Here is an 18,253-nt window from a genome sequence, read left to right on the forward strand (position 1 = left end):
TTTACAGCGTACACATCATAAATGATGCAAAAAAATTGTTGTGCGCGCCATTACTGAATATGTGTATATTTTATGTATTGAGACTTATTTTAATGTTTATTGTAAAAAAGGTGAATGTATATTTTTTTTTTAAATTTAACAATACTTTGTTTTTACTTTATTTTTAAACTCTAATGTACTGACATATATCAGATATGTGCCAGTACATTAGCCTGTGGACGAATAGCACACAGGCAGTTGTTAGGACATACTTGGGTATGTCCTAACGACATGAAATATGGTAAGACAGCCCTGGGGTCCGTCAATAGACCCTGAGCTGTCTGCCCATATATGGTATGGCCCTCGATCGCGTCACAGGAATTCCCTGTGACGCGATCCAGGGGCATCCCCCTGCTCAATTTCTCCTGAATGCTGCAGTCAGCTGTGATCGCAGCATTCAGGGGAATAACGGCGGAGATGAGAGGTTTCTCTGATCTCCGCCGTTATAGAGCAGGGCTGCGGCTGTGTAATACAGCCATTGCCCCGCTCCTGACAGGAAGTGCGCGCGCGGTCATCATGAGGAGGTGCGGCCGGCGCTGCACTAATGAGCGGCAGTTCAGGCACTGAGGACAGAACATGGGGGTGTTTTGTAGTGCGCCCGCCATGTTCTGTCTCCAGTGCCGCCGCTCATTAGTGCAGCGGCGGCCGCATCACATCATCCTGACCCTGCGCACTTATCATGACTCAGGAGCGGGGCTGTGGCTGAATTACACAGCCGCAGCCGCGCTCCCATACATTCATGTATTACTATACTGAGCTGTGCGGCTGCGCAGCTCAGTATCGAAATACAGGAAATAGCGGTATCGAACCGTTTAGGGATGCACAGTATCGAAACAGTATCGAAGTTTCGATGCACCGTGCATCCCTAATCTCTCATCTGTTTTTGGTACGTCGGGTGTATAGAACGGAGGAATTTCTGACTAAAATTGGGGTCAGGGACTCCCCCGACTGTCCTAGGTGTGGTGGGAACCTGGCACATTGATACATATGATGTGGGAATGTGTGCAGCTGCGACAGTTCTGGTCTGAGGTAGCGGACACTATCTCTTCTATCTATGCAGTGTTGGTAGATTTCACTCCGTTTGTATGTGTCCTAGGGTATGTGGAGAATATTTCTATTTCTGAACAGGTTAATCTGGCTGTTGCTCGTATGTTGTATGTGGCTAGGAAGCTTATTGCACAACATTGGCTGGATGATCGACCACCTACGTTATCGGAATTCTGTAACAAAGTCACGTGGTTAACACGCATGGAAAAATATATTTACACAGCTAGGCATGTTAAGCATACATTCGATAAAATATGGTCTCCATGGGTGGAAAGCAGGGGCATGAGTTCATCGTCAGATGTTGCGGCTGGGCTGCAGTCTAGACCTCGCTAGCCAGATATATAATATATGAGGTGTAGAGCACTCTGATTGGCCTGGGGGGATTTTGTTTATTCTTTTTCAAATGTGCAATGGATTGTAGATGATATATTATGTATTTGAAAACTCCTATAACTTTCCTATAACACATTCGCTTATATATAATACAATATTCAGTCAGGTTATGAAATTAAAATGAGAATTGTCTTGTCATCTTTATGCAAGGAGAGCATGCACTGTTCATTTCTTCTCCCTGAACCTCAACAGAATTTTTTTATGATAGACAGCCATGTGGTTTAACCCCTTAATACCAACGGTATTTTAAACCTTAATGACCGAGCAATTTTTTTTAAGTTTTCAATCGTCGCATTCAAGGAGCTATAACTTTTTTTATTTTTGCATCGACATAGCTGTATAAGGACTTTTTTTTGTGCGACAAGTTGTATTTTTTTAATAGTACCATTTTGGGGGACATAGAATTTATTGATTAACTTTTTATTGACTTTTTTGTTGGGGTAGTGTAAAAAAAAAAATGAAAATTTTACCATTCTTTTTTGCGTCTTAAATTTACGCCGTTTACCGTGTGGTATAAATAACATAACTTTATTCAGCGGTTCATTACAATTTCGGCGATACTATATTTATATAGGTTTTTTATGATTTACTACTTTTACACAGTAAAAACACTTTTTTATTTCAAAATTATTTGTTTTTGTGTCGCCATATTTTAGGAGTCATAACTTTTTTATTTTTACACCGATGCAGCTGTATGAGGGTTTTTTTTTCGCGGGACGACTTGTAGTTTTCATTGGTACCATTTTGGAGTAGATGCGACTTTTTGATCGCTCAAATTTTTTTTAAGGCAGGATGAACAGAAAATAGCAATTCTGGCATTGTTTTTTATTTTATTTTTTTACCGGGTTCACCGTGCGGGTTAAATAATGTAATTGTTTTAAAATTGGGGTCGTTACGGATGCGGCGATACCAAATATGTGTACCTTTTACTTTCTTTCATAATAATGTATTTTGTAAGCGGAAGAAGTGAGTTCTTCATGTTTTTTTTACTTGGGACTTTTATTTATTTCAAACTTTTTAAACTTTTTTTTTAGTCCCATTAGGGGACTTTACTGTGCGATCTTTTGATCGCTTTTATAATACAATGCAATACTCCTGTATTGCATTGTATTATTGCCTGTCAGTGTAAAACTGACAGGCATCTGTTAGGCCATGTCTCTCATGGCCTAACAGGCAATCACTAGAGGCAGACCTGGGTGCCTTTGTTAGGCACCCGGCTGCCATAGAAACCATTGACACCCCGCGATAGCATTACTTGATGTCAGTGGGTTGAGAGAGTGAGCCCCCCTCTAAAACCACACAGATGCGGCGCTCGTTATTGAGCGGCGCATCTGAGGGGTTAAATATGATCGGAGACCACCGCTAGTGGTCACCGATCGTTGCCCTGAAGACCAAGGCTGTTCGCAACAGCCCGGGTTTCAGGAGCTCCGCCCGAAGCGGGAAAAGTTCTTCTGAAGTGACGTTGTGAAAAGGCGGCGTTTCAGAAGAACTACCCCGAATGGCCGCCGTAAAGAGGCTATATGGAGGTCGTTAATCAGCCGATATCTGTTTATATCATGTAAAAATTTAAACCTCCTAAAAAATATATATAAATATTCAGCATATAACGATCCGCAGGTCACACTTACCGCCATATACTCCTTCCTGCTCCAGAATCATGTCACATGTGTAAAACTAAAGAATAAAAATGGAGGAAATACATTTGGTGCTTCAACTGCAATGACAAAGAGGTATCAATTTAGAAAAAGAATATGTATTACACTTACCTTCTGAGGACTGAAAATGATCTTGTACTTTCTGCTCACACCTGCTTTCTTATCTGCATTGACAAGATCTATAAAGAATAAGTACATAAATAATACATATTAGGTGTGATACACAGTGCACTGTTAATGGCCATACACAGGCGGGTTATATAGGAAAAGCACGGATTGGGTGAAAACTTTACTAAGATGTTTGTAAATCTCCTTGTGCATTCTATATATCAGAATCATTTAATATCTACATACATAACCGGTATCCTGGATCGACCTTGTATGGACAGCTACAGACCGAATACACAATGAGACTTGTTATATACCGTACTTATACGTACAAAGAGTAGGCAATTCTGAGACAACCTAATGCCACGTGCTTATCTTCTGAACGTTCCTGTGTTTTTAAGGTCACAAGTGACAAATGTACCAAACCTTGTGCGTTACACTGCCATATTTCCTAACACCAAGCAAAAAGAAAAATGCAGGATCAACCGGGCGCCACCAAAATGAGAAAGCTGGAGTAAAAGCTCAAAAGGATGATTTAATGAACGTACAACGCGTTTCAAGTTCGGTTGGACCTCTTCCTCCGGTACAGGAACGTACCGCGCGGTGGATCCTGCATTTTTCTTTTGGCTTGGTGTTATATCGTTTAAAATCTCGGGATTGAGGTCTGCAGGTGGAGCAGCAACCATGCTGATCGGAGGACCGAGAACATTCCTATACACGCATCCCATGGTTGTGCTCGCTGTTTTGCACAACTATGTCTGGTGAGTGCCGCACGGTCCGTCCAGTTGATTTTCTTACCCTTTTTTTTTTTTTCCTGCACTATGGAGCGCTTTTTGTGCTAATATTTCATAACACAGCCTTCTCTTGTAAGCTTCTTAGTAACCTCATTGCTTGACAGGAAGGGTTTGGTAAGCAGGTAATATAAAATATTAGATAGATCATATTGTCAGTTATCGCATTTACTATCTGCTGGAGGAAGGGAATTTACTTACTGGCAATATACTTCACATGCTTGACACGTGGTCTGATCAGAAAGCACAATCTAGAGACAGATATGCCCACAAAACAAGTTATTACAGTGTAGGAAACAAAGCTGTGCTGCAATTCCGTAGTAGGTCCGAGATGAAATAACAATCCCGTCTATCATTATTCCACATTATATAGATATAACAATGTTTCATTTTATGCCAATTTACAGCTGTGTGAGATGTTGGCCGAAAAAGGACATCGGGTGTAAGAAAAAAAGATAATGGTCCCACATGGACTGGACAGCAGTTTGGCGAAATACTTGGACTAATATTATTGTCCAATTGTAACTATAAACACATTTCTATCAAACTGATTACAATTACTTAACCCCTTAGCGACCGAACGCTGTCTTGATGGCCGGTCCCCTCTTAACTTACAGCTCCTGAACTTAGACTAGCCTGCTGAAACTCAGACCCCAGATGTTTAACCCTTTGATAGCCACCGTCTCTGTCCGCGGCATGGTCAAAGGAGACTCAACTATTCGATCGTGTCACCGGTTATGAGATTTGAGACTGGCGAAACCTCCTGCAGTCAACCCTGGACACCTAGAAAGGACACCAAGGGTGTCTGCTGAGTAAGCCTGCTGTTAGGGGACACTATGTTTTGCCATAACAGCGGCCTGTGTCATAGTGACACAGTATAATGTAAGAGCATACAGAATTATGCCCGTCCATATGCTGTGGATGTCAGCCAGCTGACTTCAGGGACTAATGGCCATGAACAGCGATCGCACTGTTCCTGGCCGCTTAACCACTTAGATGCCGTAGTGAATCGTGATCGTCTAAGACGTTAGACAGAGGAGACGGCCCCTCCGACAACCCATTGCCGCCCCCATAATGTGGTCGTGTGGTACTGATGGTTGTCATGTAAGCCCAGGGGCCTAATGAAGGCCCCCAGGTCTGCCTTCACTCTATTAAGCCTGTGGCAGAGCTTAATAGAAGCCAGTAAAAATGACAATATACGAAAAAATAAAAAAGTTCTGGCTCTCGGAATGTAGTGAAACAAAATTATTTTTTTTAACAAATAGATTTTTCTTTGTAAAAGTGGTAAAATATATAAATAAATATATATAAATTTGATTCACCGTAATCGTATTGAGCTGCAGAATAAAGTTAAGCTGTCGTTTTTACCACACGTTGAAAGCCGTAAAAACAAAACCCAAAAAACAATGGAGGAATCACAGTTTTTCACAATTCCACCACACAAAGATTTTTTTATCAGTTTCTCAGTACATTATATGGTACTTTAAATGGTGCCAATAGAAACTACAACTCCTCAGGCAATAAATTAGACCTGACACCGCTCCATTGATGTAAAAATAAAAGAATGATGGCTCTTGGAAAGCGGGGAGTGAAAAACAAAGGGGTTAAACAGTGGCAATAGAAACTACAACTCCTCCTGACAAAAATAAGCTTCCACACCACTTCATTGACGGAAAAATAAAAAAACTATGGCTGAAAAACGAAACAAATGGCCTGAACTTTAAAGGGTTAAGGTTTGTCAAATTGAACAAAATTCTGGTCATTTGTATACAGAAAGAATAAAGGTTGGAAAGTCAGCCTCCAGACCCAGCTTTGCCCATGACAGAAGAGCGAGTTACCAAGTAACAGTGGGCTTACTTCATTTATAAATGAAGGGTCTTCCCCTTTTAGGCTTCGTTCACATCTGCGTCGGGTCTCCTTTCATGGGTTCCGTCAGAGGAACCCATAAACGGAATCCAAACTGAAACAAATGGAAACCATAGGTTTCCGTTTGCATCACCATTTATTTCAATGGTGATGGATCCGGTGCAAATGGTTTCCGTTTTTGTCCGTTGTTTAAGGGTTCTGTTGTTTTGACGTAGTCGACTCCGCTATTGATTCCGTCGTTAAAACGGAAACCTGCCGGAATGGTGACGAACGGAAACCATTAGCGATGTTTCCGTCACCATTGATATCAATGGTGACTGAAAAGGAAGCTGTGGTTTCAGTTTCACTTTCCGTTGCGGGGTTCACCCGACGGAAACATCCGACGGAACCCCGGAACGGAAAGCCAACGCTGATGTGAACAGGCCCTTAGTAGTATTTTCTAAATTACAAGAGCAAAAAAATTACAATAGATTTTAAAAAAAAGGAAGCGGCTGATGCAATACTTAGGTCACATATAAAAAGATAAAAAGAAGATAAAGACTGGTCAGTTACTTACTGGTCAGAGTTGGTGTAAATGGGTTTGTTCTCCAATTTATACAACTTGTCAACATCATGTTGCTAAAAGATCATCCAAACAAATAAACATTTCACTAATCAGATTTATTAGTATCTTTTTTCCCCACCATGATTTTATAGAAAACTTTATCCCAAATATATTTTGAGCTACCTTTAATATCGAGACATTTGCAATTCGATCCAATGGGCTCATCAGCTCAGGTTCAATGAACAAATCTTTTTTTCCAGGGAGCTGTAATTAAAACATATTAGTTAAAACTAACGCACATGTTATATGAATGGTTACATAAAAAGACACAACATATTTAAAGGACCATTTTTCGTTTAATTTCTGCCAAAAGTTACATTTTTGCCATGGATTCTGCAACAAAAATACAGTATTATAGAGTTAATACATGCAGATTAATCTGCCGATTTTCTGGGGTGCACTGGGGATTTTTTCAAAAGCTGTGAATCTGGCCTTAAAGGGGTTTTCCCATGAGGGACATTTATGACATAAATGTCAGATAGATGCGTGTCTCACCTCTGGGACCTGCACCTATCTCTAGAATGGGGCTCCCTAAACCCTGTTCTGCCGCTCTGCATTGCGGCAGAAGCAGGTGAATTCCAACCATGAGTTCTCGCTGAGCTATGCGGTTTCCGTAAACCCCATAGAACTGAATTAGTTAGAAACAGCGTAGCTCGCATGCTACGCTGTTTCCGAAACTGCCATTCACTACTATGGGACTTACGGAAACAGCACAGCTCAGCGAGAACTCAAGGTCGGAATTCACCTGCTTCTGCCGCAACACAGAGAGCGGCAGAATGTCATCATACTAAACCGCTGCTCCCCATTTCTTCCTTCCGTTCTTACCAATGACTGAGGGCCACCATATATCTGCATGTATACAAGGCAGCCACCAATCACTGCCGATAGGGGTGGGGGATGCAGGGGTAGTGTTATAACTAGGAGTCCACTGTATTCCATGTTAGCTGCTATTAGACAAATGGCCCAATAGTTTTTGTGAGAATACCAGTGCCCATAGTATGGTAACAGATTCGCTTTAAAAAGCCCTTCTGATACGAAGGTACCTTGGCTACTGGGGAAGTCTATTATGTTCAGTTCTTTAATATGTTATAAGTCTTATTTTTCCTCAGAGATTAGGCCACTTAATAGAGCAGCTGTATGGAATTCCATCTCCTTAGAGCCCATTGGCAGGCAGTAGATTGCTATTTACATTAGTCTATAGTGTGTTCATGGGGTCCAGGCTATAGACTGTTGTAAAACCATAGCCAGCATGTCTTTTTAAAGGGCAACTAAACTTTCAGAATACTTCTGACATGTGATAGTGATGTCAGAAGTTTTGATCGGTGGAGGTCCAAGCACTGAGACCTCCACCGATCGCTAAAACGAAGCGACAGAAGCGCTCGGGTGAGAGTTGAGCCGCTTGGTTTCTGATCAGTTTTTCTCTGAAAGCCGATCTAGCGGTGTACGGACTCAATAGAAAGTCTGTGGGCCCGTACACCAACTACTCAGTTTTCTGAGAAAAGCCAATCAGAAACCAAGCGGCACATGGCTCACATGAGCGGTTCTGCCACTTCGTTTTAGCAATCGGTGGGGCTCTCGCTGCTCAGACCCCCACCGATCAAGACTTCTGACACGTCTTTATGACAGGTCAGAAGTTTTCTGAAAGTTTAGTTACCCTTTAACATGTAAATGATGGTATGACATATGAATCCTACTCATTGTATTGTATCTGCGCAGACACTGACCTGCTCTAGAAGATAAATCAGCTGGTCTCGTGCCAGCCTCTTGAGTATGGTGAAATCAGGAAGCTGTGGGGCATCTAACCTTTCTGATGCCATCACTATGCTCTCTTAGTAACCCACCTACAAGGGAAAGACAAATAATAAGTTATCATTTCCTATTATCAAATTCATAGGGCACTTTGCATTAAATATATCAAATAACATTTCCTGTTTTGTCTTTTGATAAATTAGCTCTGGGAAATCTAGATGACACCATTACAGCCCCCACAAGTATGCCAGAATCTCTTTTTTTTATCACCACCCCTCCCAAAATATGGAATAAAAACTGATCAAAAAGTCGCATGTCCCCTAAAACGGTACCAATAAAAATACAACCCGTCCCGCAAAAAGCAAGCCCTTACACAGCTTTTTTGACTGAAAAATAAAAAAATGATGGCTCTCAGAATATGGTGACAGAAAAAATTAATAAAATGTAAAAAAACAAAAAGTGTGATTTTACTGCGCAAACGCGGCAAAAAGTAAAAAAACTATATACATTTGGTGTCGCCGTAATCGTATCGACCCGCAGAATAAAGTAAAATTGGCATTTATAGGCCACAATGAATGCCATAAATAAATAAATAAAAAACATTGTAAGAATTGCTTGTTTTTGATCACCTTGCTTGCCAAAAAATGGAATAAAAAGTGATCAAAAAATCGCATGTACCCCAAAATGGTAGCAATGAAAACTACAGATTGTCCCGCAACAAATAAGCCCTCACACAGCTCCGGTGGAGAAAAAGATAAAGTTCTGGCTCTCAGAATATGGCGATGCAAAACGTGCAGAAAGCGGATACGATTGGGCACCACTTATCAGTGTGACACCGGCCACATATCTATGAATTTATTTACCCCATTATTATACCCTCTTATTATACCCTGATGTACCCCCTCACGGTTTACATATGCCCCCACATTATAAACTGAAATATCAGCAATACCCCAAACAGAACTACTACCAAGCAAAATCTGCAAACCGAAAGCCAAATGGCGCTCCCTCCCTTCTGAACCCTACAGCGTGCCTAAACACCAGTTTACATCTAGATATATGACATCGCCATACCCGGGAAAGCCCACTTAAAATTTTATGATGTATTTGTCTTCGGTGGCACAAAGTGGGCACAACATATTGTGCGCTAAAATGGCATATCAGCGGAAAATTGCAACTTTCACTTTGCACCATCTGCTGCGCATTAATTTCTTATGAAAAAACACCTGTGGGGTCAAAATGCTGACTACAGAAATGCCTTAAGGGCAGGGCCGGATTATCATTGGAGCTCCAGCTCCAGGCCCCACGTTCCCCCTCGCTCAACCGGCCCGGCGACTTCCATGCTCAATTGTATTTGCGTCCTCAGGACGCAGATGCGATTGAATACAATGGCGGAGCTGCAGGGAGCTAGCTCCCTTGTCCACTATTCGCTAAACTAGGCGGCCTGCAGCTGCAACCTATATCAGGGATTGGATCCCTGCGCAGACGCGATGATGTCATTGCGCCTACATGGGGACTAGATCCATCGTGCCAGCGGATAGAAGTCGTCTCTCCAGCGTACACTCCACGCCTAATGTGATTGAGTAGGCTGTAGCTCCGTTCATCGCGGGAACAGCCCGGACTAGGTGAGTACAGGTGTTTTTTTTTCTTATTTCTTGGAGAGCTATGTGCAGGGAGGGATGTGTGGCAATCTACAATATGGGGGTGTCACTATCTTTAAGGGGGTGTGTGATAAAATTTACTTTGGGGGTGCATGGTACTATCTACAAGAAGGGCATTGTGTGGCACCATATACAGATGACTGTGGCACTATTGACAGGGGACAGTGGCTCTATTGACTGTGTGTGGCACTACAAGGAGGGCACTGAGTGGCACCATCTACAGGGGGTGTGCATGTGTGTGGCACTTTCTACAAGGGGGGTGTATGACACTATCTACAAGGGGGGGCATATGACACTATCTACAAGGGGGTAACTGTTTCACTATGTACAAGAGGTGTGTGGCACCATCTACAGAGGCCACTATTGACAAGGGAGTGTTGTGGCAATAGCTACAGAGGGCTGTGTGTGGCACTAGCTACAGAGGGCTGTGTGTGGCACTAGCTACAGAGGGCTGTGTGTGGCACTAGCTACAGAGGGCTGTGTGTGGCACTAGCTACAGAGGGCTGTGTGTGGCACTAGCTACAGAGGGCTGTGTGTGGCACTAGCTACAGAGGGCTGTGTGTGGCACTAGCTACAGAGGGCTGTGTGTGGCACTAGCTACAGAGGGCTGTGTGTGGCACTAGCTACAGAGGGCTGTGTGTGGCACTAGCTACAGAGGGCTGTGTGTGGCACTAGCTACAGAGGGCTGTGTGTGGCACTAGCTACAGAGGGCTGTGTGTGGCACTAGCTACAGAGGGCTGTGTGTGGCACTAGCTACAGAGGGCAATGTAAGCCTATCATGTGTGAACCGGTCTGTGTCTGTGTGCCAAGAACCTCACTGTTTGCTGATAAGGAATATTGCAGTAATTAAATGGGTTTTTTGAATCCCATCTCATAAATTCATGGTATATCCCCATGATATGCTATAAATGTCTGATAGATGGAGGAACCACTTATGGGACCCACAACTATCTCGAACGCAGGTCTACTCACACCTGTCAAGTCTTCTAAAGTGGACAGGAGGTACAGAACTAGTCAAGCGACCTGTTTTCAGCGGTTTGCATAACTCCAATAGAAATCAATTGGGTTAAACAAATGTGTTAGTGACAGCACATTATGATCTAGCAAGATCACTATGTGCTGAGTACATGAATGGAGAGAAGTGTATGACGCTGATTGGTCACTGATTGGTCAGCGTCATACACGTCTCTCCACAACGCCCTCTTGGTCAAAAGGTAAAAACACGCTTAGTTGTCTATTAAGAAACTCATTAACATAAATCTAAAATAGGTCATAACTCCGTCAAAAATCATAGTTTTTCTAAATAAAAAACACTGCTGTAATCTACATTACAGCACCGATCACGTTATGTAGAAGATAGGCCACTTATAATGTGGTGACAGAGCCTCTTTAAGCATGGTTAAGTAGTTATGACTGAATTTCTCATATGACGGCTTGTTATACCAGCACAATATTATGACAGGACCAAAGCTTGGTATGTCTACACCCGGTCACAGCACAGCCATACCTGCCATACGTCCCAGATATAGCGGGACTGTCCCGGGTTCCGGGCGGTGTCCCGCTGTCCTGGCAGGCCAGTGGTATTTCCCGGACTCCCAGTGTCAACTGTATCTGCATCCTCAGGACGCAGATACAGTTGAACCCAATGCTGAAGCAGGGAACTGTAAACTCCCTGCTTTAGCATTAGTACAGAGTGCTCCCTGGCCACAGCGCTACTTTAAGCGCTGAGCCCGGGGAAGACCTTGACGTCACTGTCCATATATGGACAGCGGCATGAGTGGCTCCTCCTGGAGCGGAATCCCCTGCCAGAGCGTTGCCAACGCTCTGGCCGGGGATACCCCTCATAGAGGGAATCCCTGACGCCACTGTCCATATATGGACAGTGAAGTCAAGGGCTGCTCCTGGAGCGGAATCCCGGGCCAGAGTGGAATCCAGCTCCAGGAGGAGCCACTGACGTCACTATCCGTATATACTGTCCAATGCTCTGGCCGGGTAATCCGCCCCTAGAGGGAGTCCTAATGGCTACAGGGGGGGGTGACACTATTTCTCAGGGGGTGACACTATCTAAATGGGCACTGTGGCACTATCTACGTGGTCACTGGCACCAGGGGCAGCTAAGGGACATTATACTGTATGGGCAGCTATGGGGGCATTATACTGTGTGGGAGGCACTACGAGAGAATGATACTGTGTGGGCTGAAGCGGGTGTGTATGGGCAGGATTAAAGGAGTGGCTTAAAAGGAAATAAACTTGCCGCGGCGTCCCTCTTTGCGTTGCTTGAAAGTTGGGAGGTATGGCATAGACATAACTAAACATGAAGGCAAATTTTTTAATTTTTTTTTTAAATGCAGTTGTCCATAGCAACCAACCAGATTCCGGCTTTCATTTTTTCAGAGCAGGTTGGAAAATTAGATAAGTGATTTGATTGGTTACTATAGTCAACTGCTCCAATTCTTGCCTGCACTAGTATACACAGTGCGTATGATACGCTTCTCTGTGTATATTCACAAAGCGTGTTACGATATTTACCCGTATACCCTGGATAAAGGTAAGTATACTATAGTGCTGAATAGGTGACAGCTCAGACAGCGCTGTGTGACTGTGAAGCGGACTTCCGGCCATGCCTCAAGTACCCAAACCATATGAGCCCTTCCATCTACAGAACCCTGTCCACAGCCCCCACACTGACCTCCTCGGTAGTTTCCGTGACTCCACACCGTATGTACAGTAGATAGATGGGTCTATGCTAGGAACTAAAGTTAGAGGCGCCAACGAGGGAAGAAAAGGGGAACGGACATCTTCCGGTTTCCTCAATCGTTCGAGGGAAGTGTTAGTCACCATAGGAACGGTTACAAGCGGAAGTTCATCTGTCAGTCTGCAGCCGTTCATTCCTTTCCTTCGTCATTGTCAGGACACCATAAGCTGCCAAGACCGCTACTGATGGTGCAGACGTTCGGGAGTCATTGTGGGTTCTCCGGTGTTTTACATAATGAATTATGCACAATAGATTTGCAGACACTTCTGCCTTATCATATTTTTTTCTAATTAAAGATTGGATTTATGGAGCTGTATTGCTGAACTTACTGTATCTGTCAATATAATCATCTTGTACAATGCAAATATTCTAACGGACCATATACATAAGCAGATATTCATATTAGCAATCATTGTATTTTGGCGGATATTGCTGGCAAAACTGTGCAGCTATTCGCCACCGCACGTGACCGTGGGTTCGACATGCAAACGCTGGACGTCTTTCCAACCAATAATTTATGTTTACATACTGCAAAGTCATAACAACTAATTATTTTTATATAAACGATTTTCCATACGATGAACAAGCGTTTTATTGCAATTCACTCAGTGCCTTCACCTATTTACATTAAATAATTATGATGCACGCTTGATCATTGGAGTTCGAATCTGATTGATTATCTGCTTTTGTGGATGAGCCTTAAAGGAGCATTCCTTTTAGTTCTAAGCAATTTTCAGTAGCCCCGGGTGACTGCCACATTCAATTGTATCTGCGTCCTCAGATTGCAGATACATTGGAATACTATGGCGCAGCAGGGAGCTGTCAGCTCCCTACTCCACCATTCACTAGGTTTCAGGCCACGTTAGACATTCAGCCTATGAGACGCTGGTACTGGATCCTGCGCAAGCCGGCACAATGACGTCACTAAGACGTGCGGACCTATGCAAGGGTCCCGTCTCGGCGTCTTATAGGCTGCAGGCCTAACGTTGCTCAGGAGACCTGCTGTGTAGCTTTGTTCATCGTGGGAACAGGGTTAGGTGAGTATAAGTTTTATTTGTTTAAGGGCACTGTTTACAGGGAGTGATGCGTGTGGCACTTTCTACAGGAAGCACTGTGATACTATCTGCAGGGGGCACTGTGTGTGGCATTCCCTACAGGAGACACTGTATGACACTACATACAGGGGGCACTGTGCGTGGCACTTTTTACAGATGTCTTTGATTAGGGCTCTAGATATAAATTTGTTTGGGGCTCCAGAAATGGCAACTCCGCTCCTGAGGGCAAGTACAAGGATACTTACTGCTGGGTCCCTGTATCTAAGCTTATCATGTGTGATACGGTCTGCTGGAGACATGTATCTAAGCCTATCATGTATGCTACTGACTGCTGGGGCCCTGTATCTAAGCCTATCAGGTGTGATAATGTCTGTTGAGCTGCTGTATCTAATTCTATCATGTGTGATACTGTCTGCTAAGCTGCTGTATCTAATTCTATCATGTGTGATACTGTCTGCTGAGTTGCTGTATCTAATTCTATCATGTGTGATACTGTCTGCTGAGCTGCTGTTTCTAATTCCATCCAGTGGTGTAGCTATAGGGGTCATAGTCCTATAGATATGTTGTCTCCGATATAAATATATATATACCAGCGGTCTCAAAATCGGCCGGGTAAGTGGGCCACATATAGAAAAAATGGGAAGTTGACGGGCCGCATTACTTTCAAATTTGATACAATACTAAATTATTGTTAATCAATTAGTTATTTGATCTACTATAACAATATATTACTATAATAATACTACATTACTATAATAATACCGCTAGGTTTAAAATTTGAGAGAATTCTCCACGTGCTTATTTCAACAATCCAGTTTTCCAGTTTAAGTGTCGCTAAATGCGGTCCGGCGGTTCAGTTGGCAGCGTTTGGCAGACACATGTCAAGATTGGGCAGCCCCTTTTTAGATAGTGACAAAGTCCCCTCTGTGGATTCTGCCACAGTGCCCTCTGTGGATGCTGCCACAGTGCCCTCTGTGGATGCTGCCACAGTGCCCTCTGCAGATGCTGCCACAGTGCCCTCTGTAGATAATACCACAATGCCCTCTGTAGATAATGCCACAGTGCCCTCTGTAGATAATGCAATACACCCCTAGATAACGCCACAGTGCCCTGCGTAGATGCTGCCACAGTGCCCTCCGCAGATGCTGCCACAGTGCCCTCCGCAGATGCTGCCACAGTGCCCTCTGCAGATAATGCCACACACACCCCAAGTAGATAGCTCCATTTGGGCTCCCTCTAGGAGTGGAATCCCCAGCCAGAGCGTTTCATCTACTGTTGGAGCCCCTGACGTCACTGTCCATACACAGTGACTTCAGGGGATCCTCCTGGAACGGAATGTGATATCAGGGGCAACCCCAGAGCCGGTGTCCCGGAGCAGAGCACTAGTATAGGCTCTGCGCCGGAACTCTGGGGAAGCCATTAACATCAGTGTCCACATATGGACAGTGATGTCAGGGGCTTGCCCAGAGCTGGAGTCCCGGAGCAGAGCCGCTTCTAGCACTCTGCCTGGGATTCCAGCTCTGCTCCTGACATCACTGTCCATATATGGACATAGATGTCAGGGGCAACCCCAGAGCTGGAGTCCCGGGAAGAGCGCTAGTAGGCCCAGTGGCAGATTATCATTACGGCGGTTCGGGTGGCCGCCCGGGGCCCAAGGCTGCCTGGGGGCTCATGGCCGGTCGAAACGCACATGATTGCACGGGCCCCCTCATGCCCGGTGGCGTCGCTAGCACCGGAGGGGGACCCGGTGCTACCGGCAGCCACACTCAGTGTTGTAACCCCCCACTCCGCAACAATGAAAAGTTACTATAGTAACTGGGGCCTATGTAATAAACTACACGGACCCCTGTTACAATAGTAACTGACAGAACCTACCCCTCCTCTTCCTGGAGCGCATCGGAGGTTCTGACGTCACATCGCTGTGTGCAGCGCATAACATCCCGACACCTGATGGAGTGAGGACCTGCGGCCGAAGAGGAGGTAAGTTTAATTTTAGTGTCTTGCTGAAGCTGATGGGTCGGGGTCCGACACCCGGGACCCCCGCCCATCAGCTGTTTTGAAGGGGTTGCAGCCGCTCGTACGAGTGCTACTTCCCCTTCATTACGGTCACTTTCTCACAATGAATCGCCGACACGGACGTGTCAGCGATTCACAGTGTGAGCAAGTGAAGGAAATGAAGGGGAAGCAGCACTCGTACGAGCTCTGTACCCCCTTCAAGACAGCTGATTGGCGGGGGTCCCGGGAGTCTTACCCCGACCCATCAGCTTCAGCAATTGGGGGGAGGGGGGCCCATGAGCCTTTAGCTACGACCCTGGCCACATCCATTTGTATTTAAATCCTCAGGACAGATACAAATGAATACTATAGGCTGCAGGTCACGTTCGGCTTGCAGCCTATAAGGCGCTGGGAAGACTCCCTGCGCAGGCCGGCGTGATGAGGTACTGCATCACGCCGGTCTGCGCATGTGTCTAGTCCGGAGAATTCACATGCGTCCAGCTGGAGCGGCCGCCACGGGGTAAGGTAAGTAAACTGTATATATTTTTTTTCAGGTGGGGACTATCGCTGTGTATATATTCAAGGAGGGGGGGATTGCTCCGTTACACTATATACAAGGGGGGAGTGCAGTTTGGCACTATATACAAAGGGGGAGCGCTGTGTGCACTATATACAAGGGAGGAGCGCTATGTGGCCCTATATGCTGTGTAGCGCTATCCACAGCGGTATGTGTGTGGCAGGCTTTTTGGCACTATTTACAAGAGGGGGAGGTCTGTGTGGCACTCTCTACAGGGGGGCTGTATGGCACTTTCTATAGGGGGCTGTGTGTAACGCTCTCTACGGGGGGATGTGTGATATCTACAGGGGGCTGTGTGGCGCTATCTATGTAAGTGTGTAATATCTACAGGGGCTGGGTGTGGCACTATGTACAGGGGGCTGTGTGTATGTGGTGTTTTACAGTCTGTGGTATTATTATATTCAGTCGCGCAGTGTTTGGTGCTATTATATTTAGGGGCACAGTATGTGGCACCATGGTAACTTTATTTTCGTTTATAGATGTGGAAATGTTGGAAAAGTGAGGAGCCGAAGACATCTGAGTGGCAAATTCTGCAGAAATGAGTCATGGCCGGGAGAAGTCGTCATGAGCTCTGGACTGGATGGAGAAGAAAAGAGGAAAAAACTACTAGAATCTGAGACGTTGTCACCTGTGAGTCACCAGATTTATAGAGAATCTGTCACCTCTCCTGACATGTTTATTATAGGAAATCCTTGTATTTCACAAAAAGTCTTTCTGCAGTCCAGGACTGATAGACAATTACCCTTGTCAGGAGGATGTGTCCCAGCACAGTGTGATACTGTCAGTTTGTAGGGACGCAGCCCTGTGACAAGGGGAATCGTAACACCCATGTGTTAATGCTTGCCCAAAAAGGTAGTGTTAAAAATAGTTACGGCGCGGCGGTGCGGAAGGGGGGCCCAAGTTTGGGTAGCAGCCCAGGGCCCATGGTTTACTTAATCTGCCACTGAGTAGGCTCTTCCTGGGACTCCGGCTGTACTCCTGACATCACTGGGACTCCTACTCTGGGGAAGCCCCTGACATCACTGTCGATGCATGGACAGCGATGTCAGAGGCTTCCCCAGAGTCCCAGAGCAGAGCCTATACTAGCGTTCTGCCCGGGACTCCGCTCTGGGGAAGACCCTGACAACACTGTCCATATATGGACAGCGATGTCAGGGAGTTCCACAGAGTCCCGGAGCAGAGACGATACTAGCGCTCTGCCCAAGACTCCGCTCTGGGGAAGACCCTGACACACTGTCCATATATGGACAGCGATGTCAGGGAGTTCCACAGAGTCCCGGAGCAGACTAGGTGGTAAACAGGATAGGTGGTAAATATCTGATCGGTGGGGTCCGACTGCTGGGACCCCCACTGATCACGAGAAAAGGCTTACCTTGCCGATCCTGGAAGCCCCATATGAATGGCAAGGTAAGCCCGTTCTCGGGATCGGTGGGGGACTCAATGGTCGGAAACCCCATTGTTCAGATATTTATAAAAAATAATGCTTATGGGAAAACCCCTTTAACATCACAAGGCCATACTGTATCCTGCTAAAATAATAAACATGAGGTATTAAAGTATTAGTTGATAATTTGGCCAAAATATGCAAGCTGGCAACTTGCGTCAAGGATCCTCATTAAAGATGAGCGAACCGGGACAACCGAACCCGGTTTCGGTCCGAACTTCGGGAAAAGTTTGGTTCGCAGCGAATCCGAACTTCACCGGGTTCGGCCGAACCCGTTTTGACCGAACCCGGCTACATTTTGGCGCCTGCCACATGTTACATCTAAAATGGAGGATTTCACAAGATCACCTGACATCAGGCTACCCCATAATGCCTTGCAAACGGCTCTCCCAGCCAATCGGGAGGCAGCATAGGGGCGGGCTCAAGCCTGCAATAAAAGTCTATGCACGGAGCTCAGCGGTCATTTTACAGACAGGAGCTGTAGGGATAGCATCTCTGTGCAGTAAGGGAAAGC

At 45.1% G+C, this 18,253-nt stretch overlaps 1 protein-coding gene across 1 annotated transcript in view; it reads right to left on the minus strand.

The window, feature by feature from the left end:
* VPS33B (VPS33B late endosome and lysosome associated) overlaps positions 1–12,769 on the minus strand; it is a 50,998-nt gene extending 38,229 nt beyond the window's left edge. Inside the window, exons 1-7 of the mRNA XM_075855262.1 lie at positions 12,603–12,769; positions 8,228–8,344; positions 6,627–6,707; positions 6,456–6,517; positions 4,235–4,284; positions 3,246–3,313; positions 3,108–3,153 (exon numbers count right to left, since the gene is read on the minus strand). Coding sequence (XP_075711377.1) covers positions 3,108–3,153; positions 3,246–3,313; positions 4,235–4,284; positions 6,456–6,517; positions 6,627–6,707; positions 8,228–8,320 — 400 coding nt within the window. The 5' untranslated portion in view covers positions 8,321–8,344; positions 12,603–12,769. The remainder of the gene's footprint in view (positions 1–3,107; positions 3,154–3,245; positions 3,314–4,234; positions 4,285–6,455; positions 6,518–6,626; positions 6,708–8,227; positions 8,345–12,602) is intronic.
* Positions 12,770–18,253: the final 5,484 nt, after the last annotated feature.

The sequence above is a fragment of the Rhinoderma darwinii genome, chromosome 3 (genome assembly GCF_050947455.1).
Source record: "Rhinoderma darwinii isolate aRhiDar2 chromosome 3, aRhiDar2.hap1, whole genome shotgun sequence".
NCBI lineage: Eukaryota > Metazoa > Chordata > Amphibia > Anura > Rhinodermatidae > Rhinoderma > Rhinoderma darwinii.